The sequence below is a fragment of the Lampris incognitus genome, chromosome 13 (genome assembly GCF_029633865.1).
Source record: "Lampris incognitus isolate fLamInc1 chromosome 13, fLamInc1.hap2, whole genome shotgun sequence".
Classification (NCBI taxonomy): Eukaryota; Metazoa; Chordata; class Actinopteri; order Lampriformes; family Lampridae; genus Lampris; species Lampris incognitus.
Genome location: NC_079223.1, coordinates 41,155,253 through 41,178,404, shown reverse-complemented (window position 1 = coordinate 41,178,404; position 23,152 = coordinate 41,155,253). Strand labels below are relative to the sequence as shown.

At 45.4% G+C, this 23,152-nt stretch overlaps 1 protein-coding gene across 1 annotated transcript in view; it reads left to right on the top strand.

The window, feature by feature from the left end:
* Nucleotides 1-23,152, top strand: part of LOC130122536 (gamma-aminobutyric acid receptor subunit pi) — a 123,731-nt gene that overhangs the window by 51,803 nt on the left and 48,776 nt on the right. Inside the window, exon 3 of the mRNA XM_056291466.1 lies at nucleotides 5,989-6,107. Within this exon, the coding sequence (XP_056147441.1) occupies nucleotides 5,989-6,107 (119 nt within the window). The remainder of the gene's footprint in view (nucleotides 1-5,988; nucleotides 6,108-23,152) is intronic.

Here is a 23,152-nt window from a genome sequence, read left to right as displayed (position 1 = left end):
GCGGTGAGCTCACATTGTGGATTCAGAATTGGGTGTCAGTGTTTCATAATAAGACTCTAAATTATTTAATCCCATTGAAGACGAATAGATTTCCATTGTTATCAGCAAATGCTTAGTTATAGGAAATCATTCCCATGATCTAGGATATCTGTAATGGTATATAGCTGTGTGTGTGTGTGTGTGTGTGTGTGTGTGTGTGTGTGTGTGTGTGTGTGTATTTCTGCACTGATTATCATAAAACATGCCAGTCTTTTTTCTATAACTGATTAAAAATGTATGTTTTATCATTTTATTGAATGAAAGCTTTAATCTTGGATTCCGCCCTCACTAGCGTGCTTTGTTTCATGTTCTTTTGATTTCTCTCCGCTTGTTTGGTTTGACTGTTCTCATTCTAATCTCTCCGAGTGTCGAGGCACGGGTTTCGTCAGATTCAGTGATCAACAGTCAAACACATTCATGTGTGCCAACATGTAAAATTCACAGTGACATACACACAGACACACAAACCCCCCCCTCGCACACACACACACACACACACACACACACACATAACATATAAAGTTGGTGAAAGGCGACCCAGTTTCATAATGCGGGATGCCTTTGGCAGACTTCTGTCACTTCTGTCATCAACGGGGTCTCCTCTTCAGAGGCTGTTGGCTGAAAAAACAACAGGCTTTATGAGCCATGTAAGACTATATGCTGCCTAGCAACAGGATGCTGAATGCCTGTTACTTCATTGTATGAACTAATTCGACACGGTCGGGTGAAACAAGCTTCGATGGGAACTGTAATTTTGTTTTTTGCTTCACCTGTTTCGTCTAGTGTCAGTGACCATATTGACTATTAGAATAGAACAACCTCACATGACAGGAAGTGTGTGTGTGTGTGGGGGGGGGGGGGGGTGCATCATTCCAGGCCTGTGATAAATAGCTTCTGATTCTCTGCTGAAAAAGTATCTAAATGATCACCTCCTGGAGGAAATGCATCTGTGCTTTCTATTTTTTTTTTGCCCTAAAATTGTGTTTAGGAGCCATGAAGTTTTTTTTTTTTGTCTACATAAACTATTTGAAGTATTTCGGTTTCCTTTATTTGTCTGCGTTTCTTAAGTTCTGTGTAGGAATGGGAAATAATTCAATATTATTTTTCTTTCGCTGGTTTTGGAAAAGAATTTGGATGCTGTATCGTGATCACAGTTTTGTTGCTTAAATTAATGATAGCAAGAATCTACGACCTTCTTGTTCTTTTTTTCTTTCTTTCTTTGTTTCTTTTGGCTGCTCCCTCCCATTATGGGCCGCGATAGTGGCTCATCTGTTTCCATTTCTTCCTGTCCTCTGCATCTTCCTCTGTCACACCAACCACCTGCATGTCCTCCCTCACCACATCCATAAGCCTCCTCTTTGGCCTTCCTCTTTTCCTCTTCCCTGGCAGCTCCATATTCAGCATCCTTCTCCCAATATTCCCAGCATCTCTCCTCCACACATGTCCAAACCATCTCAATCTTGCCTCTCTTGCTTTGTCTCCAAACCGTCCAACCTGAGCTGTCCCTCTAATATAATCGTTCCTAATCCTGTCCTTCTTCGTCACTCCCAATGAAAATCTTAGCATCTTCAACTCTGCCACCTCCAGCTCCACCTCCTGTCTTTTCATCAGTGCCACTGTCTCCAAACCATATAACATAGCTGGTCTCACAACCATCTTGTAAACCTTCCCTTTTACTCTTGCTTATACCCTTCTGTCCCAAATCACTCCTGACACTCTTCTCCAACCACTCCACCTTGCCTGCTCTCTCTTCTTCACCTCTCTTCTCTTTCTGCACTCCCCGTTACTTTGGACAGTTGACCCCAAGTATTAAAACTCATATGACTTTGTCACCTCTACTCCTTGCATCCTCACCATTCCACTGTCCTCCCTCTCATTCATGCATAGGTATTCCGTCTTGCTCCTACTGACTTTCATTCCTCTTCTCTCCAGTGCATACCTCCACCTCTCCAGGCTCTCCTCAACCTGCACCCTGCTCTCACTACAGGTCAAAATGTCATCCGCGAACATTATAGTCCACAGGGACTCCTGTCTGATTTTGTCTGTCAACATGTCTATCAAGATTGCAAACAAGAGAGGGCTCAGAGCCAATCCTTCAATCTCCACCTTGAACCCATCTGTCATTCCAACCGCACACCTCACCACTGTCACACTTCCCTCATACATATCCTGCACCACTCCTACATACTTCTCTGCAACTCCTGACTTCTTCATACAATGCCACACCTCCTCTCTCGGCACCCTGTCATAAGCTTTCTCTAAATCCACAAAGACAAAATGTAATTCCTTCTGGCCATCTCTATACTTCTCCATCTACATTCTCAAAGCAAACATCACATCTGTAGTGCTCTGAAACCATACTGCTGCTCGCTAATCATCACCTCTCCTCTTCACCTAGCTTCTATTACTCTTTCCCATAACTTCAACCTTTGGCTGGTCAACTTTATACCTCTTTAGTTACTACAACTCTGCACATCACACTTATTGTTGAAAATCAGTACCAGAATGTTTCCTCTCCACTCCTCAGGCATCCTCTCACTTTCTAAGATTGTGTTAAACAATCTAGTTAAAACCTCCACTGCCATCTCTCCCACACATTTCCATGCCTCCACAGGTATGTCATCTGGACGAGTCACTTTCCCACTCTTCATCCTCTTCATAGCTGCCCTCACTTCCTCCTTGCTAATCCACCGTACTTCCTGATCCACTATCCCCACATCATCCAATCTTCTCTCTCACTCTCATTTTCTTCATTCATCAGCCCCTAAAAGTACTCCTTCCACTTTCTCAGCACACTCTCCTCACTTGTCAGCACATTTCCATCTCTATCCTTGATCATCCTAACCTGCTGCAATCCTCTCCAGCTTACTGCCTCTGTCTAGCCAATCAGTACAAGTCTTTTTCTCCTTCTGTAGTGTCCAACCTCTCATACAACTCACCATACGCCTTTTCCTTTGCCTTTGCCTTTGCCAGCTCTCTCTTTGCCTTACGCTACATCTCCTTGTACTCCTGTCTACTTTCTTCATCTCTCTGACGACCAAACGTGTTCTTCACCAACCTTTTCCTCTAAATACTTTCCTGCAGTTTCTCATTACACTACCAAGTCTTATTGTCTTCCTTCCTCTGTCCAGATGACACCCCAACTTCCCAAGTACCTTCCTAGCTGTCTCCCTAACTATTTCTGCAGTGGTTGCCCAGCCATCTGGCAACTTTTCAATGCCACCCAGTGCCTGTCTTAACTCCATCCTGAACTCCACACAGCAGTCTTCCTTCTTCAACTTCCACCATTTGATTCTTTGCTCTGCCTTCAGTCTCTTACTTTTGATCTCCAAAATCATCCTACAGACCACCATCCGATGCCGCCTACCTACGTGCTCCCCTGTCGCCGCCATGCAGTCACCTTTCTCTTTCTGACTGTAACTCCTGCATAAGATATAGTCCACCTCTGTGTACCTTCCTCCACTCTTATACATCACCCTGTGTTCCTCCCTCTTCTTGAAATACTTATTCACCATAGCCATTTCCACCCTTTTCACAAAATCCACCACCATCTGTCCTTTCACATTCCTCTCTTTGACACCATACCTACCCATCATGTCCTGATCACCTCTGCTCCCTCCACCAACATGCCCATTGAAGTCCGCTCCAATCACCACCCTCTCCTCCTTGGGTACACTCACCACCACTTCATTCAGCTCACTCCACAATTCTTCTTTCTCTTCCATCTCACACCCAACTTGCGGGGCATATGCACTGATAACATTCATCAATACACCTTCAGTTTCCGGCTTCATGCTCATCACTCCGTCCAACACCCTTCACCTCCAACACACTTGACATATTCGTCCTTCAGGAATAGCCCTACCCCATTTCTCCTTCTATCCGCACCATGGTAGACCAGGTGGAAGAGGAGTAAGGCCAGGACCATCGGAGGTCCTGGCCTTACTGCCCTTCCACCTGGTCTCTTGCACACACAGTGTATCTACCTTCCTTCTCTCCATCATGTCAGCCAGCTCTCTGCCTTAACCAGTCACAGTGCCAACATTCAACATTACGACTCTCACCTCCACACTGCTGCCCTTCCTCCTCTCCCCCTGCCTCAAGACATGCCTTTCTCCTCTCCTTCTCTTTCACCCAACAGTAGTATAGTTTTCACCAGCACCTTGCTGGCCAACAGTACCGCTGGCAGGCGTTGGTAAACCGGGCCTCGACCGATCCATTATGGAGGGAGTATTATTTGAATACCAGCTTGGTTTGGTGTTATACTTAACAGTTTAATGTGATATACTTCAGTTGTATTCTTAAAGATGTAAACCTCTGTTTTTGGATGCCATGTTTGATTCATTCCATATTCTTTCCCCACTGGAATTTTTGTAAGAAAAACCATTCAGTGTTTTAGCATTCTTTACTTGCTCCTCTATATGCTATTTTTCATTGGTTCATCCCATTCCCGCCAACTATTCAAACGTAATGGCGGCCACACATGACATTTTTCAAGTCTGCCACGCAAGGAAATAAAGAAGGAGAAGGGAAATTGCATAACAAATGCAGACAAGAAGGCAACAGGTGTGAAAATACAAAGCTAAATGCTAAATGTCGTGTTTGATATGGATTGATATGATGTAGGAGGTCTGTAAGAGGCGTCCCTAGACACAATTGGTCATGTCTGCGGGTGGGAAGCTGGATGTGGGTATGTGTCCTGGTTGCTGCATTAGCGCCTCCTCTGGTCGAGTGGGGCGCCTGTTCGGGCGGGAGGAGGAACAGGGGGGAATAGCGTGATAGTCCCACGTGCTACGTCCCCCTGGTGAAACTCCTCACTGTCAGGTGAAAAGAAGCGGCTGGCGACTCCACATGTATCAGAGGAGGCATGTGGTAGTCTGCAGCCCTCCCCGGATCGGCGGAGGTGTTGGAGCAGCGACCGGGACGCCTCGGAAGAGTGGGGTAATTGGCTGAATACAATTGGGGAGAAAAATGGGGGGAAATTAAAGGGAAAAAAAAGATTGTGCTATGAAGGAGTGGCGGAGGAAGTGGCATACCTCTTGTAAACACAAAATGTGTCCCTTCTTGTTGCCTCTGGAATTGAAGTAAAAACTCAGGGAAGACACCATATAACCACAGGCATTATTTTGAAAGCATCGACACTGTGTGCAATAGAAAAGCTGTGTACCTCTGCACATGGGAATCACGGCCATTGATTTTGCTATTAATTAGGTAGTCCAGATATTGTCCAGATACTTTAAGGGCTATATCTAAGGGAATCACAGACCGCATCCCTCTGCCATAGTCTCCTTATCACGTACACATCTGACCGTAGGCGTGAACAAGTGACAGTGGGGACACTGAAATGTCTGTCAGCGTATGGAGATGAATGTTTTTCTGCCTCTGCACATGGTCTAATCTGCCTTGCCTCAGCCCCTCTTACATCACACTACGTGCCCTGGAGCCCTCTCTCCACAGAGCAGGCGCTCTGTATTTAGCGCTTGATTCATACACAAACCGCAAGGGAAGGTGCAACGAGTGTGTGTGTTTCTGTCCTCTGCTGCAATTTCCAGCAATATAATCATCTCCGTGCACTCTGACTTTGCCTTTAACAGTAGCATTCGGGGGGGGGGTAGCTTCTGGAAGCCAGTAGCAGCTATATGCAGAGGTGACTGTGGAGGCATGGGAAGACGAGTTGTCTAAAGTACTACTCTGGCACTTTCTGCACCAAAGTAATCCACTTGTGTGGAGAAACCTGGTTTATTCTCTCCTTTTTCCCCTTTTCCCTTCTTTTTTTCTCATATTCACGGGGCAATGCAGATCTCTACAGACAGTGCACAGATGCTCTGAATAATAAGGCGGCGGGGATGACATACCCAGCAGATAAATTCACAGTGGAGAGAGGAACAAGAAATGATTTCTCTCCTTTCTCTCCCATTCCTTCTTTCTGCATATTTCTTTCTTTCTTCTCCCCAGGTTGTTAGAGAGCTCAGTGCTCAATGCTGAAATGAAGGAGGGAGAGATTCTGCCTCCTACCATTCAGAGGCTGATGAAAGGATACAACAAGTACCTCAGGCCTTTCTTTGACAGTAAGGAAAACTGCAGACACACTTGCATGCATGCTCATGTGCACACGCACACACACACACACACACACACACACACACACACACACACACACACACACACACACACACACACACACACACACACACATGAGATGACACTCAGGGGACATTTGTCATAGAGGGAGAGAGAGCGATATGCAAAAATAGATGGGGGGTAGAGAGAGAAAGAGTTTAAGAGAGAGCGAGTGTAAAAGAGAAGGAGAGAGACAATGTGAGTGCGTGTAAGAGTGAAAGAGAGAGAGCGCGAGTGCGTGTAAGAGTGAGAGAGTGTAAGAATTGAATTTTAAAGCAAGTCTTTATTTAACAAAAAAATGAAACAAAAAAACAGACTTGAAATCCCTCCAAACATAAACAATACTTGTCAAAGTACAAACGATCAATAAGCATTTTTTAACAAGCGCAAAAAACAATCATTCACCAATAATTCAAAAAATAAAAAAACAGGTAAGACCCCTTTTATCCAAGGTCTTCAGAAAAAAAACAGCTCATCCTTTATGGTCGAACCCAGCACCCCTTTGTAACACCACAAAGTTGTGAATGTGTCCAGGTCTTTCATTGCCTTGTAATAATTGAAGTCTACTCTTATCCCGGCCTTGACCATCCTGCAAAACAACAGTTCAACATAACATTCTATACATTCTTTAATTCTCTTTTTCCGGCTCACATAGATAGCCATCTTTGCCTGCCCTGCAATGAAGTTTAAGAGTTGACGTTTATATTTTACACGCTGGCTGTATTTGGAACCAAAAATAAAATTCTGTTTGCAGAAACGTTCCCCAGATGATCTAAAGAAGTGTTCTAGTAGCAGAAACAGGGGTGTAAGCCTCACACATTCTGAAAAGCAATGAAAAACTGTTTCTCTCTGGGCACAATAGGGACAGTTGTCATTCACATTAGGGTCTAGCACAGAAACAAAAGCATTGACCGCCACTGTGCCATGCAAGACCTTCCACTGCAGATCACCAGCTTTTTTAATTAACGGTGGTTTGTATAAACCCCTCAAGACTGGCTTCACATTATCCCCCAAGCCCAGCTGGGCTCTCCAGGGTGTATGAGCCCGACCACTCAGTTTTTCTTTATTCAAGATTTTTACCAGCATATTATACATGGTTTACCTTTAAGTACATTCAGCCTCTCATTAAGAACATTTCCCAAATCCAAAAGTGGTCCCATGCAATTTTCCAGATCAGGAACAACCTTTAAAACAGGAAATGGATCCTCACAATTGGGATGAGTAGAACCACTGCAGTACGATGTCAAAAGTCCCCGTTCTATTGCTGTGAGCTGACCGTTCCACTTAAGTAGTACCCGACTAAGGAGGCGTGTAGATTTCACTCCCAGGTGAGATGCTAGAGTGGCAGCGTTGTCAAGATTGGGCCCAGCCAGCTCCACCACCTGACCCAACGTGACGACCTTTGCCTGGCAGAACAGCTTTGATACATTGGGTCCGATGTCGCAGAACGTGTCCATACGCCCACCATACACCCCCGGCTCTTTTAGAAGCCAGCTCAGAGAGTCAGAACAGCCCATTCTCTCCTTCTTGAACATATTCAACACTCTTATGAGCCCACGATAAAAATCAGGCAATCCGTTGAGGTCTGAGTTTTTAATAGCCATTAGAAACAAAGGCAGGTCTATTCCGAGTCCACAACACCGTTGAAGTATTGCACAGGCTGCTGGTTGCCACACTAAGTCTCTAGGCCCAGTGAGCAATCTTTGAATGAACTGGAGGCGGAAGGCTGCACCCCTGCTGGTCAGATGGATCAGCCCTTGACCCCCTTCATCTTTAGGAAGGTACAGCACACTCTGAGGAATCCAGTGCAAGTTGTCCCAGAAAAAGTTCACCAGCACAGCCTGAATCTTGGCCAGGAGGTTGGTTGGAGGATCAACGCATGTTAATCGATGCCATAGCATTGATGACACCAGGTTGTTGATTACTAACATGCGACCCCTATATGACAGTTTTGGTAGAATCCATTTCTACTTCCTAAGACGCCTTTCTACTTTTTCCTAAACATTCTCCCAATTCTTATTTGAAAAAGAGTCATTCCCTACAAACACTCCCAGATATTTCATCCCTCCCCTTTTCCATGTAAATCCCCCAGGTAACATGAGCTTACCATTCAGTCCCTCTCCTACCATCAGTGCCTCACTTTTTCCCCAGTTTACCCTAGCTGATGATATCTGACCAAACTTAACATTTTTTACTAAGACATCAACATCTCTTTGGTCCTTTACAAACTCAGCTACATCATCGGCATAGGCAGGGGGCTTAAAAGTTGCACCGCAACCAGCAAAAGCAACTCCAGACAACTCACACCTCAAATTATGCAACAAGGGCTCAATGGCCAGGGAGTACAACATTCCAGGCAAAGAACATCCCTTCCTGATTCCCCTTTGAACCTTAAAAGGAGCACTCAAACCACCGTTAATTTTAAGTACACTCTCAATGTCACTGTACAAAACCTTGATCGTAGCTATAAAACCTGGGCCGAGACCGAAAGCTTTCATGGTTTGCCACAAGTGCTGGTGTTCAACTCGGTCAAAAGCCTTTTCCTGATCTATGGAAATAAGACCAGTTTCAACTCCCAATGAACTAGAGATGTCCAAAACATCCCTAATTAATGTAATGTAATGTTGTCAGTGATTAACCTACCGGGCACACAGTAAGTCCTGTCCACATGGATGACTTCCTTCATCACCTTTCTCAGTCTGTTTGCTAACACCTTAGCAAAGATCTTGTAATCAGTGCAGAGCAGGGACACTGGCCACCAGGTCTTAATGTCCTGCAAATCCCCTTTCTTCAGCAAGAGAGTAATGACGGCCCTTCTACAACTCTGAGGCAACCGCCCCTCAGTTGCATTGTTCCTCAGGACAGCCAACAAATCCCCTCCGAGCAAAGGCCAAAAAGACTTATAGAAGTCAAGAGGTAAACCATCTATACCATATGCCTTGCCGCTTTCCAGACTTTGCAGGGCGTCATGAAGTTCTTCAGGGGACAGTTGTGCCTCAAGGTCTGTATTGAGTGCTTCCTCAACCTTTTTTAGCCCATCATAGAATGACTCAGCCCCCAGCACATCCTGCCTAAATTCACTCTTATAGAGATCACTGTAAAACCCTGCTGCGTATTTCAGAATCTCAGAAAAATCTGATAGCTGCACACCAGTGTTAGTATGCAGAGAGTGAATGGTTTTTCTCTGCCCATTCTTGCGCTCCAGACTAAAGAAAAAAGTGAGAAGGAGCATCCATATGTGTGGTGTTCAGAAAGCGTGAGCAGACCAGTGCCCCTGTGCTGTAATACCCAGCAGGCTAGCCAAAGCAGACTTTCTGGATTTGAGAGCCTCTACATGGCGTCTGTCTCCTGTTGAATCTGCAAAATTCTGTAGTTCCACCATTTCATCCTTTAGATCTCTCATAGATCTGGCTATGTCTCTGGTGACATTGCGAGTGTACTGCTGGCAAAAATGCTTTATCTGACACTTACCAATGTCCCACCATTGCTGTAGAGAACTAAATTCAGACCTTTGGCTTCTATATTGGCCCCAGAAAAACTTAAAAGCATCTCTAAAGTTATCTTTTAGGAGACCTGTGTTAAAATGCCAGAAATCACTATTTGTTTTAACACTTCGTATGAAAACCGAGCACTGTACAAGAGAGTGGTCAGAGAAACATACTGGAAGTATGTCACATTGTTTAAACATATTAAAATTATGTTTAAAGCAATAAAACCGATCAAGCCGTGCCATGGATAGTGCATTATCTTTTAAACGTGTCCATGTATACTGCCTCTGGGTCCCATAAAAAGCTCTCCAAACATCTTTCAGTTCACTCGAATTAACCAAGCGTGTTAGCCAACTAAGAGATGCAGGATGTGGTTCCTGATGGTTCCTGTCCAGCTTGCAATGCTCTGTACAGTTAAAGTCCCCACCCAGATATAAATACTCCTCACTGTCACATTTACTAATAACGTCAAATAACACATCCAAAAAAAACGAATCTTTCAGGGCCAAGGGTTGGACCATAAACATTTATAAAAACTAGTTTTATGTTTTCATAATTCGCTCTTACTTTCAGTAGCCGGCCTTTGACTACTTCCTCTACCTCAAGGGAGCATAGCAAAAAATCTCGAGAAAAGAATCCCGACCCCACCACTTATATTTGATTTATGACTGAGAATCAATTTTCCAGTCCAATCCCTCTTCCATTCAATTGCATTATCTGCTGTGCTATGTGTTTCTTGCACAAGCAAAACATCTATTTTCTTCAGCTCAACCAGTTTTAACACAACAGCTCTTTTCATGTCATCTCTTGCTCCATTCAGATTTAAAGTGCCTAATTTTATATTACACATGAGAGCGGGGTTGAACTGTGACAGAAACAAGCTTACACTAAACAAAAAGATAAAAATACCCAAACTTGTCTTAAACATCATCATGAAGTTGCAATTTTACTTTCTGTACAAGTTTTTTTCAGTCTGAAGACTTCCTGCTCAGTAAATGTGTTCACCTCCAAGTCCCCTGTGTTTTTCATAACTGAGTCAATAAAAAGCTGCAAGTCTGGAAAGTAATTTTCCACCTCGACTACCCTCAAACCCTTGGTAACCTGCAAAAACTTCCTGATTTTCAGAAAGGCATAGCTCCCTTCCGTGTCCACCTGTGTATGAGGAGAGGAACCTAACTGTTATAGTGGCCAATGTCTTCTCTGGGCACCCACTGATACAGACACAGACAAAGAACTCCCAGATAGTGTGAAGAAAAAGGTTTAATAGTGGATGCTGGTCTTGCCGGTCTCACTGGTCTCACTGGCGTGTGGAAATCCAAAACGGAGGCTGGGAGTTGGAGAGGCACCAAGTAGGACAAGGCAGGCGGACGGGAGGCTGGTCGAGCAGGGCAGAGATGGGTCATGGGTCAGGACGGCTGGAGACAGAGCAGGAGCAGGAGCAGGAGCAGGAATGGAAGCTGGAGTGGATGGTCACAACACAGAAAGGGAGTACAAAGAGCACACAGCTGGTACAGAGACAAACACAAACAAAGAGCCAATGCAACTATACCACAAAGGTAGGCAGACGATCTGGCGACGAGTGGTAGAATGAACCAGATTTTATGGACCAGGAGAGTAGGTGATTGATGAGGCTTGATAGAAGACCGGTGTGCAGGTGATTAGCTCCAGCTCCCGGCCAACCTCCAGACAGACAGACAGAAGGGGGGGGGGGACCAGCAGCACAGACAACAAGGAGGAAAACAGGGAGAAAACACTAGGAACCCTGACACTAACTCACAATCACTTTCGCCTGTGTTCTCCTCAGACAAAGAGGAGGATGGCTTTTTATCTTTTGAAGCCCTCTTCGCTTTTAAATTTTCCTGTCTACCTTCAGTCGGCTTCCTTGTAATTGACTTTTTTGATTTTATTTCATCATCCAACATAATCTCTGCCTCTTCCGCGAGTACAGACTCTGCCACTCTAACAGCAGTCTGCTGTATTTGCGTCCTCCGACCACACTTCGTATCTCGCCCAGCCAATTTGCTGTGATCCCTGTTCTCACTGCTTTCATCTTCCGTTTCATTCTGTTCAACCTCCCCTACCTGCTCATCATCCTGGCCATCAGCTGTGACCTGCCCAAGTTCTCTTACCTTCTCAGTGTGCTCAACTTTTTTTAAAATGCTCAGCCTGCACACCTCCTTCTCCTGCCTGCTCAGTCCGCCCATTTTCCTTATGTTCCCCAGCCTCGGTCTCTTTCTGTGTCACCACCTGGTCTGTTTCTCCCGCCCCTCGCTTCCCAGCCTCCTGTCTGCCCTGTGCCGACTCAGCACCGCCGTCTCCAGCAGGAGAGGCGCCGCTCGCGGCGGCATCAGGGGACGATGGCGGCCCTTGAGGCTCAGACCTACCCTCACTCCTTTCGGGACAAGACCTTACTAAATGCCCCTCTGACCCACAGCCAAAACATTTCATCATACCGGATGTAACAAATACAATATAGTCAAACTCATCAATCCTGAATTTCAGCTTCAGATCCAAATCCTCTGCATTATCTTTCAAAATCATGAAACCTGGCCTCCTATGGGACACAACGTGTTTCAAGTGAGGAGACTGGCGGGGACACTAGTTGTCTGTATCTTGCAAGCTCCTTCTCAAATGCCGCGTTACTCATGAACGGGGGAGCATTGGAAATGGTGATTCTCTTGGCTGGGTTAACCAGCGGCAGAACGGGAGTCAACATGTCCCTAATCACCACACCGCTTTCCACCACCTGGTTGACTTCATCAAGAAACATGACCGCTGCACTGTTGATTCTGGACGCCGATTTGATGCTTCCACAGCCCACATGCTCACCTACCGCGAGGCGGCGCTCCTCCACCCAGCATTTGACCACCGGAGCCACTTTAAATCGTGTGCCGGCGTGTCACCTTCTCAAACGCCGTTCCTCCACCTCCCACAGCGGCCATATTGCCCCGCCGGGCCGGTAGCATCGCTACCGAAAATAAAACAACTTCGCTTAAACCTACCACCGAAAAAACTAACGAAAATAAACAACAACAAACCCACAGAAAGCACGTGAAAAGGACCAGACAAAAAAGTCCAAGTTTTAGAAACTCACTCACACCGAAGCAACACGCTGCTACTCCGCACACTCACTCGCACTTCCGCTCAGAGAGAGAGAGAGAGAGAGAGAGAGAGAGAGAGAGAGAGAGAGAGAGAGAGAGAGAGAGAGAGAGAGAGAGAGAGAGAGAGAGAGAGAGAGAGAGAGAGAGTGAGGGGGAGAGAGAGAGGGAGAGAGAGTGTAAGAGAGAGAGAGAGAGTGAGGGAGAGAGAGAGAGACAGAGAGCAAGGGAAGAGAGAGAGAGTGAGAGAGAACCAGAGAGTGTGTAAGTGAGAGAGTGAGAGAGAGTGTAAGAGAGAGAGAGAGAGTGAGGGAGAGAGAGAGAGAGTGAGGGAGAGAGAGACAGAGAGCGAGGGAAGAGAGAGAGAGTGAGAGAGAACCAGAGAGTGAGTGTAAGACAGAGCGAGAGAGAGAGAGAGAGAGAGAGTGAGGGAGAGAGAGACAGAGAGCGAGGGAAGAGAGAGAGAGTGAGAGAGAACCAGAGAGTGTGTGTAAGTGAGAGAGTGAGAGAGAGTGTAGGAGAGAGAGAGCATGTAAGAGACAAAGAGAGAGTGAGTGAGTGTAAGACAGAGCGAGAGAGAGCGAGGGAAGAGAGAGAAAGCGAGAGAGAGAGAAAGAGACAGACGGAGAGAGAGGGAGAGAGGGAAAAGAGTTGCAGAGCATCCATTTTTACGTCTGGGTCTCTTCTGAGTGTGTGATTGCTTGCCTCACATTCAGCCAACCCAAGATTAGCATATTTTATGCGAACCAGTGATTAAATATAGCCTCAGCGTTTACCTTGAAGATAATTACACAAGCTCCAGTTGCTTCGCTGTATGTGCATGCTGCGATGGCAAATGAAGCCAAGTACATTTTCACTTTTTTTTTCAGAGATTTGTACCAAAAATATTTACAGAGCAACAAAAGATTAAAATGCAGATTAAAAACAAGAACGGCTACACTGCAAATTTCAGATATAAGGCCATAGGATGTGTGTGTGTGTGTGTGTGTGTGTGTGTGTGTGTGTGTGTGTGTGTGTGTGTGTGTGTGTGTGAGAGAGAGAGAGAAATTGAATTTTGAATTTTTAAACAAGTCTTTATTTGACAAAAAAATTAGCAAAAAGAAAAAAAAACAGATTCGAAACCTTTTTCACAATATAAACAATGTTTGTCAAATTACAACCAAACACTTAAACAGGCATCTTTTAACAATCCCAAAAATAATCATTCAACAACAACTCAAAACATAAAAAAACAAAAACAAAAAAAACAAATAAACGGATAAGGCCTCTTTTATCCAAGCTCTGCAGCAAAACCCAGCTCCTCCTCTATGGTTGAACACAGCACCGCTTTATAACACCACATGGTTGTGACTTTGTCCAGATCCTTCATTGCTTGGTAATAATTAAAATCCACCCTTGGCCTGGCCTTGACCATCCTGCTAAACAACAGTTCAGCATCACATTCTGCACACTCTTCAATTCTTTCTTTTTTCTTTTTCTTTTTTCCCGGCTCACATGAATAGCCATTTTTGCCTGCCCTGCAATGAAGATCAAGAGCTGGCATTTATATTTAACACGTTGGCTATATTTGAAACCGAAAGTAAAATTCTGTTTGTAAAAAACGTTCCCCAGATGATCTCAATAAAATGTCTAATAGCAGAAACAGGGGTGTCCTCGGAGGTGCAGTGGTTAGCGCGGTCGCCTCACAGCAACAAGGTCCTGGGTTCGAGCCCCGGGGTAGTCCAACCTTGGGGGTCGTCCCAGGTCGTCCTCTGTGTGGAGTTTGCATGTCCTCCCAGTGTCTGCGTGGGTTTCCTCCGGGGCCTCCGGTTTCCTCCCACAGTCCAAAGACATGTAGGTCAGGTGAATAAAAGTGTGTGTGTGTGTGTGTGTGTGTGTGTGTGTGTGTGTGTGTGTGTGTGTGTGTGTGTGTGTGTGTGTGTGTGTGTGTGTGTGTGTGTGTGTGTGTGTGTGTGTGTGTGTGTGTGTGTGTGTGTGTGTGTGTGTGATGGCCTGGCAGCCTGTCCAGGGTGTCCTCCCGCCTGCCGCCCAATGACTGCTGGGATAGGCTCCAGCATCCCCGTAACCCTGAGAGCAGGATAAGCTGTTCGGATAATGGATGGATGGATGGATGGATGGATGGATGGATGGAGGGGTGTAAGCCTCACACATTCTAAAAAACAATGGAAAACTGCTTCTCTCTGGGCACAATAAGGGGCAGTAGTCATTCACATTAGGGTTTAACACAGAAACAGAAGCACTGACCGCCACTATGCCATGCAAGACCCTCCACTGCAGAGCACCACCTTTTTTAATTAACGGTGGTTTGTATAAACACCTCCAGACTGACTTCACATTCTCTCCAAAGCCCAGCTGGGCTCTCCAGGGTGTATCGTCCGACCACTCAGTTTTTCTTTGTTCAGGATTTTTACCATCATACTGTGCATGGCCGTACGGTGATATGCGACAGAAGGGTACCAGCAAGAGTTAAAGGGAAGGTTTACAAGATGGTAGTGAGACCAGCTATGTTGTATGGTCTGGAGACAGGGACTGATGAAAAGACAGGAGGTGGAGCTGGAGGTGGCAGAGTTGAAGATGGTGAGATTTTCATTGGGAGTGACACAGAAGAACAGGTTTAGGAACGAGTATATTAGAGGGACAGCTCAGGTTGGACGGTTTGGAGACAAAGCAAGAGGGACAAGATTGAGATGGTTTGGACATGTGTGGAGGAGAGATGCTGGGTATACTGGGGGAAGGATGCTGAATATGGAGCTGCCAGGGAAGAGGAAAAGAGGAAGGCCAAAGAGGAGGTTTATGGATGTGGTCAGGGAGGACATGCAGGTGGTTGGTGTGACAGAGGAAGATGTAGAAGACAGGAAGAGATGGAAACGGATGATCCGCTGCGGCGACCCCTAACGAGAGCAGTAGTAGTAGACTGTATATGGTCGTACCTTTAAGTACATTCAGACTCACATTATGAACATTTTCCAAATCTAAAAACGGCCTCGTGCAATTTTTCAGATCAGGGACAATTTTAGAACCAGGAAATGGCTCTTCAAAATTGGGATGAGTAAAGAGACAGAGAGAGACGGAGAAAGAGGGAGAGGGAGAAAGAGGGACCATTTAGCATTAAAGTGGGGGCTGACTCTGTGTGTGTGTGTGTGTGTGTGTGTGTGTGTGTGTGTGTGTGTGTGTGTGTGTGTGTGTGTGTGTGTGTGTGTGTGTGTGTGTGTGTGTGTGAGAGAGAGAGAGAGAGTATTCAAGTGGAGGCTGACTTTGTATGAGTGTGTGCGTGCATGCATGCATGCGTGTGTGTATGTGAGAGAGAGAGAGAAATGCGACGACGGCGGTAGCGAAATTAGCTTCTAAACAAAAGATTTGTTTTTGTTTTTTAGAGTGAAGTACAATGAAAAGAAAGGTATTCTACTGAACGGGAAAAAAATTAAGAACAAGCTGGAAAACTTTTCAGAAAATATGGACCAGCAGGAAATGTTTTAAAACGAAGTAGTTGAAAAGATTAGCTTTGAAGCTAACTAGCTAACAGACTAGCCAGTGAAACTGAAGAGGAAAGGACCGCTGTAAGGACACACATAATCCTAAAAGGAACACATCCGGCGACAGGACAAGACAGGGAAGAAAATAAGAGTTTAAGAGAGGTAGGTTTTTGTTTTATCCCAAAATTAACCACTGGTAGATAACCTAGTTAGCCCCGAAGCTAAACTAGCATCTGCGCTGTACATTAGCCACAGGAGCAAACATCTTGTCAGTTGGACAAATGGCTACTCTTGAGGGGCGGAGCCTCAGCAGCATTGCATTTGCATACCCAGCAGACGTAAGCAGTGAGACAGGGAGAAGGAAGTACAAACACGATATACTGAGAGAATTCCCAGAAACTCTTGAGGGCATGTGTGTTTTCAATGGCAAGGTTACCAAAGCTGATCAATCAATCAAGTTGCATTTTATATAGCGCTGTTCTAGCTGCAACAGCTAGGGGTGCCAACTCTTGACTTGGTTGTATTCTGGGAGATCCTTTTTTTGCGGGGGGGGGGGGTTCTGTGTGTTCGGCAGATCTGAATTGTCACGACAACCTATAAATAGCCTCACCACGGTATAGGAGAATAAATCTTATCGCAAAAATGCGCGCACGGACCCGCAACGGCCTGTCCTTTTCAGCACCACACAACAACAACAACAACAACTACAAGTAGGCCTAATAGTCCAGCAATAAAAACAACCTATACATAAACTGCTCAAATGTACTTATACAGAAACCCAGCAGAAATGTACAATATAGTTTTCTTACCTTATTGCTGTCCCGCTAGCTCCCTCCACTTGAATTTGTACTTCTCCTGACGTTTTGCTGCGCGCAACAAGTCCGGGTTCTTTTTCAAATACTCATAGAACTCTCCACAGGTCATGCAGAAGTTGAGCAACACTTGCAGTTCGGCTTTAACCGGATTCTCGGTCATCCGAGTTCGCTCCTTGCTCCAGAGCTGGGTCATGAGGCTGAAGACCCTCTCACAGTATGCATTCAGTATTGGGATGGAGAGTGCAAAGGAAATCAAGTTTCTTCATTTCGCTGCTTCCCTCAGGTAACCGTCTCAAAACCTGCACCCATTTCTGGGCCACAGAAGATTCCTGTGCAATCTCATCCTGCACTTGCACCACAACGCAGTATTCATCATACAGTCTTTCAGTGTCAGTGTCCAACTGCAGGCCTGTAACCAGAGTCTCGATTTGAGGCCACATCACCGGGCTACTGAGAGAGAGGACAGGCATTAGTTTGAATATGGAGCCTTCATAGTCATACCATTTCTCCAGGTAAGTAATACAGTTTGTTGCAGCAGCCTCTTCTCTGAACTTCCTCGCGTCCGCTGAGGAGAGATTCCCCAGAATGACCTCTGCAGATCTTCCGTAGAACCGGTCTCGTATTCTCTGTTTGAGTTTTGAGCGAAGGTCTTCCATGAGTGGATGTAGAGGTGCTGTTTGCCTCATTGCGTTCCAGGTTTTTGACAGAGCTGTGAAAGATGACCATCAGGTTGTGTAGGAAATACACATAACACAGCGGGAGCGACTCCGGTTCCTCGGCGGAGAAAGCTTCTCACACTGTTCTGTTGCATTGGTCTTCTCCTTCAGACATGAAGTATTCACGTAAAGCTGGCCAGCTGTGAAGGGTGTGCTCGACTGCAGGCAGAAGTGATAACCACCTTGTGGGTACATGTCTTAATACATCATGGTACTCCATTTCAATGAACTCAAAAAAGGAGTTGCTGCGTTTTTTGCTGAGGAAGAAAACTCAGGGTATATTTTCAGTATGAGTGTTTCCACATCGAAGCTCATTACTTTCATCGCCTTTTTTAGGCAATTGTGAATAATGTGGCACTTGCATCCACATTGGGTGAACCCTGCATTCTTCTCTTTGAGTAGACGGAGTTATGTTTTCTGAAGTTCACGGACGCATTGTCAGCCACATAACCACATTGTCTGTACTGAGCCCATTCTCATTCAGAATAACAGCAACGCGTGTCGCAATTGCTGCACTGCTCTAGTTGTCGTCTTCGGCAAAGTCCAACAAGCCATGTTTTATTCCCTCTGTTGCTGAAAAACATCGCACTGCCAAGGGGAAGAACTTCTTGTTCCCCTTGTTTGATGCATCGGATGCGACTGAAAAGAAATGTGCCGCCTTTAAATCCTTCAGCAATAGCGCCTGCGATTTGGGGGCTAAAACACCCTCTGTGATGCTACTGGCCTTGGTCCTACCGCATGAGATTTTCTTAGCGATGTCAGAATCGGGAAGGACTTTTTGCAGCAACTTGTTCCTCCAGTCCAGGCTAGCATAGCTTAGACCAGTGGTTCTCAACCGTTTTTAGGGTCCTGGACCCCCTGCGTATTTTTGATCTACCCTGAGGACCCCTCCACCTGATCGTGGGGGAGGGGGGTTGCAATTTGATAGAAACAGTAGAAACTGCATTTTAAATTGCATTATAGCATTTATTCACTTTTTGGGGCAAAAATAAGAGCTTTCAGTTGTAACTTAGATATAGTTAACAAAACAGAATTCTTATGCAGTAACTTTCAGATATATGTAACAAAACAGAATATGTATTCAGTAACTTTCAGATATATGTAACAACAGAATTTTTATGCAGTAACTTTTAACAATGCAAACGGGAGCGAGATCTCTTATTAAAATACAATAAATTACACTTGTGAAACAGATGTAATTAGAGAAAAAAGTTCTGTTACCCTTTATAGTTTAGGTAGATAAAGGTCTCAGTCACATTTGAGTAAAATAATCCTATTTCTATAAATGTCATAGGATCTCTTTTTTTAAAGATATTTTATTTTCACGGACCCCTTGCAATTACACCACGGACCACTAGGGGTCCGCGGACCCCCGGTTGAGAAACACTGGCTTAGATGGTGCAAAACCGAATGCTACACCTGTCCTACCTCGGCGGCGATTATGAGATCTTCTTGGGATGAGTCCCTTTTTGCAAAAACAGAAGTTATTTGAGGTGTTCTCTCCTCTTGTTTCTCAGCATCTCTATGCTTCTGGCTCTCAGCATGAGTCACCAGTGCTCGTTTTCCTGCATATTTTACAGAGAAACTATGGCGTCACAGCTTGCCTTCAGCGGTAATGGCATCAACTTTTCATACCCAGTTTTTGAAACCCTCTTCCTCGCACCACTTGTCTTGAAAATGGCAAAGCTATTTCTTTTTCTGTGGTTCTGCCGTGTCGATCGCCGTTCGGGTTAATGTTAATTGCAAGCATAAAATGCTCTCTGTAGCGAGAGTACTATCTAACGTTAGCTGTAGACTAGCAATGACATGAATGTCATCAGCCAGTGCTGATAACATTTTGAGTGAGTGGTTTGAGTGTTTAAATATCACAGCACCAGTCTTCATGATAAGAGTCACGCTCAGTAAACCCGTCGATATCAATTTTAGCACATTTTTAAATTTCAGATGGCCAAAAAAATCTCCCGGATTGGATTTGCTGCTGTCCGGGAGACTGGGGCCAATTCCGGGAGACTCCCGGCCAATCCGGGAGGGTTGGCAACCCTGGCAACAGCCGATTTGCTCTGATCTCCAGCTGATCTGCTCTTCTATACAGAGCGTCCAAATGCCTGGCACACAGCCCTCTGCTCAGCCAATAAGCCACTGAAAAATAAAGCCATGAGACAGCTTTACTTGGACACTGTCCCTAAATTCAACATAAACATTTACAACAATGGAACTGTAATGATTCAGGGTTCAGAGGACAGTCTAGATGTATTTGAAATTGATTTTACAAACCTAAAATCTCTTGCTGAGTGGGAGAAAAAAATCCCCGCCTCAAACAGCAGCGTCAGTCAGACTCAGAGCCACAGCCTTCAGCCCACAAAGAGCCAGCCCCTCTGCCCCCTCCTTGTGCCTCTCTGCCTTTCCCTCCTCCCCTATGGCAGGCACATCTCTGTGCACTCCTCAGACCCCCAGAGCACCTGTGTCTGTGCAACACATCTAGGACTGTCTCTCACTGCTGGAGGTCGAGATCACGGAGCTCAGAGAAGACAAACTCCATGAGGGTGATACTGTCCAGCAGCTAAAAGAAGAGCTAAGGCTATTCAAAGAAGAGACCAGACTCACAATGACAGAGCTAGGTGACAACATAGGTGCACTGTGCTCTACAAGACACTCTGTCTAGAGTGAGAAAGGAGCTGGAGCAGAGAGAGAGAGAGAGAGAGAGAGAGAGAGAGAGACATTAAAAGTCTCAGTCAGCAGCTGCTCAGCGTGACAGCAGCAGAGCAGCCCCAGAGCCAGACCGCAGGCTCACAGACAGACAGTAGCCAAGCAAACCCTGAGACCAGCCAGACCCCCAGCCCCACTGTCCCACAGCCTGACATACTGCCAGCCACACAGCCAGACCCTCCTCAGCCCTCACCTGCCAGACCTCCACTACACACACACAACCTCCCAAAACAGCCATCCTTATTGACTCAAACGGGAGGGTTCTTACACCACCGGAAGCTGTTCCCCAGGCACAAGGTGGCAAAGCTCTGTTGCCCAACCACCGAGAAAGCATTTCAGCTGCTCTGCCAGTCCAGCCTTGACAACCCGGACAACATTATCATCCACACGGACAACCTGTGCTCAAAAGGAGAGGGGGTGTCAGAGGCAGTGAAAAAAAAGAAGGAAAAAAAAAGCACACAGGGTGTTCCCACAGGCAGATATAATAATCTCTACTTTGCTGCCATGAACAGACTTCCCCTGGCACATGATTAATAAAATAAATTTCAAAATCATCAAAGGCTGTGCCCCCATCACCAACATCAGCATCGCCCATCATCCCGCCCTCACACACAAGCGCCTTTATGACGGCTTGCATCTCATCCAGGATGGTGTCAGAATATTTGTAAAAAGCATCAAAGATGCCGCACTCGGCAGGGGCCCACCCACGCACCACTCCAGCAGGGGTCCACCACCACCAGGGACGACTGGACACCTGCCATCCAACAAGAGAGAGCCCAGCTCAGCACGACCCAGTCCAGTGGAGCCTGACCCAGGACGACCCAACCCAGCGGAGCCCATCCCAATGGAGCCTGACCCAGGATGACCCAGCCCAGCGGAGCCCATCCCAGCAGCACCTCATACAGCTCTCCCCAGCAGAGTGAAGCATCACATGGTGGAGCTGAGTTCATGCCTCCCACACAGCAACAGCTCACCTATGCAGAGGTGGTGCACGGTAAATTATGCCCAGAATATTCAGACATCGGAGAGGTCCGGCAACTACTGCAACTAATATGCAGGATCATTGGATAAGCACAGCGCACACACACACACACACACACACACACACACAGCCACAGAGAACATCACACCATCATCTACTAACAGTATGAAAAATACCTTTTCATAGCCCAATTAGGATGTGCTGTAGCAGAGACATGCACACACACACACACGCACACACACACACACACCCCTAATATTTTACATTAGCATTGTTTGTATGACATTATAAAAAAAACATTGTAAAATATGTTGAAAGCTTTGTTTCCATTGTGCTTGACCCTATCTAACATAGCATATTATATTATAGTGATGAAATCTCTCACTGTTAGCTCGTGGAATATTCGGGGTCTGTACCCCTCACTCTTAGGAGCAAAAAGTACAAACCCAGATTTCCTGAGAAATGTTAATGACCAAGACATCATTGTGCTGACCGAAACATGGTGTCGTGCAGATGTGGATACCCACTGCCCCTCTGGCCATGGGGAAATTTTACTGCCCTCGCTTAAGCAAAAACATGTAAAACCTGGCAGAGACTCAGGTGGAGTTATTATTTGGTACAGAGAAGGCTTTGCATCCCAACTAACCCAAATTAATAAAGGACCAACACACATTTTGCTCAAGCTCAGAAAAGACAATATTCATTGTGACAACGACCTGTACATTTGTGCAGCATACACTCCCCCCGTAGATTCACCATATTATGATGATCAATTCTTTAGCAGTCTCCACACAGACACCAGCTATTTCCAGGCTCGGGAATGTGCTGTTGTGTGGGGATTTCAATGCCAGGACAGGCTCAGAGCCAGACTCAGGGAAATGGCCACATATTCAGGCAACCCTCTCTGTACCCTATCCCCCACCACAACAAAGCGAACCAACCCTGATAGTGTTGTAAACAAAAATGGGGAATGAGTTAGTGCACCTCTGTTGAGCCTTAGGCCTGTATATGCTTAATGGTAGGATCAGAGGGGACTCTTTAGGCTGGTTCACTTACTGCTAATCCCTTGGGACTAGTGTAGTCAACTATGCCATCACTGACATGGACCCCTCCTTCATTAATGCATTCACTGTCAGACCACAGACGCCATTATCAGATCACTGCCAGATAAATGTGTTCTCAAAACGAATTGGACAACCAAAGAACATCGATTCAATGCCCTGCGAACTGTTCAAATTAAACCCAACATACAAATGGGCTCCAAACAGCGTGGCTGAATTTAATAATGCAATTAGTTTACAGAGATCACTAACCTCATTAACACATTTCTCCTAACACCATTCCAACCAAACTCAGATGATGTAAACCTGGAAGTTAAACAAATTAATGAAATACTTAATAAATCAGCTATCAAAGCTAACCTAAACAAAGTCAACAATAAGCAGAATCGGAGATCTCAAAAAGAAAAATGGTTCGATGAAGAGTGCAGAAATATAAGAAAGAAATGATATCTTATCAAAAATATCATCAACCAAAGAAAACTGAATTAAGACAAAATACTGTGAGATAAAGAATGTAAACAAACTTTAAAATGGAAAAAAACAAGATCACTACAACAAAACTCCCCGAGACATTTAAGAGTCTTTAAATGAAAATCAGTTCTGGGGAAAATGGATCAATTTGAATTCTGAATAATCCCAGGAATTAGCCGTTCA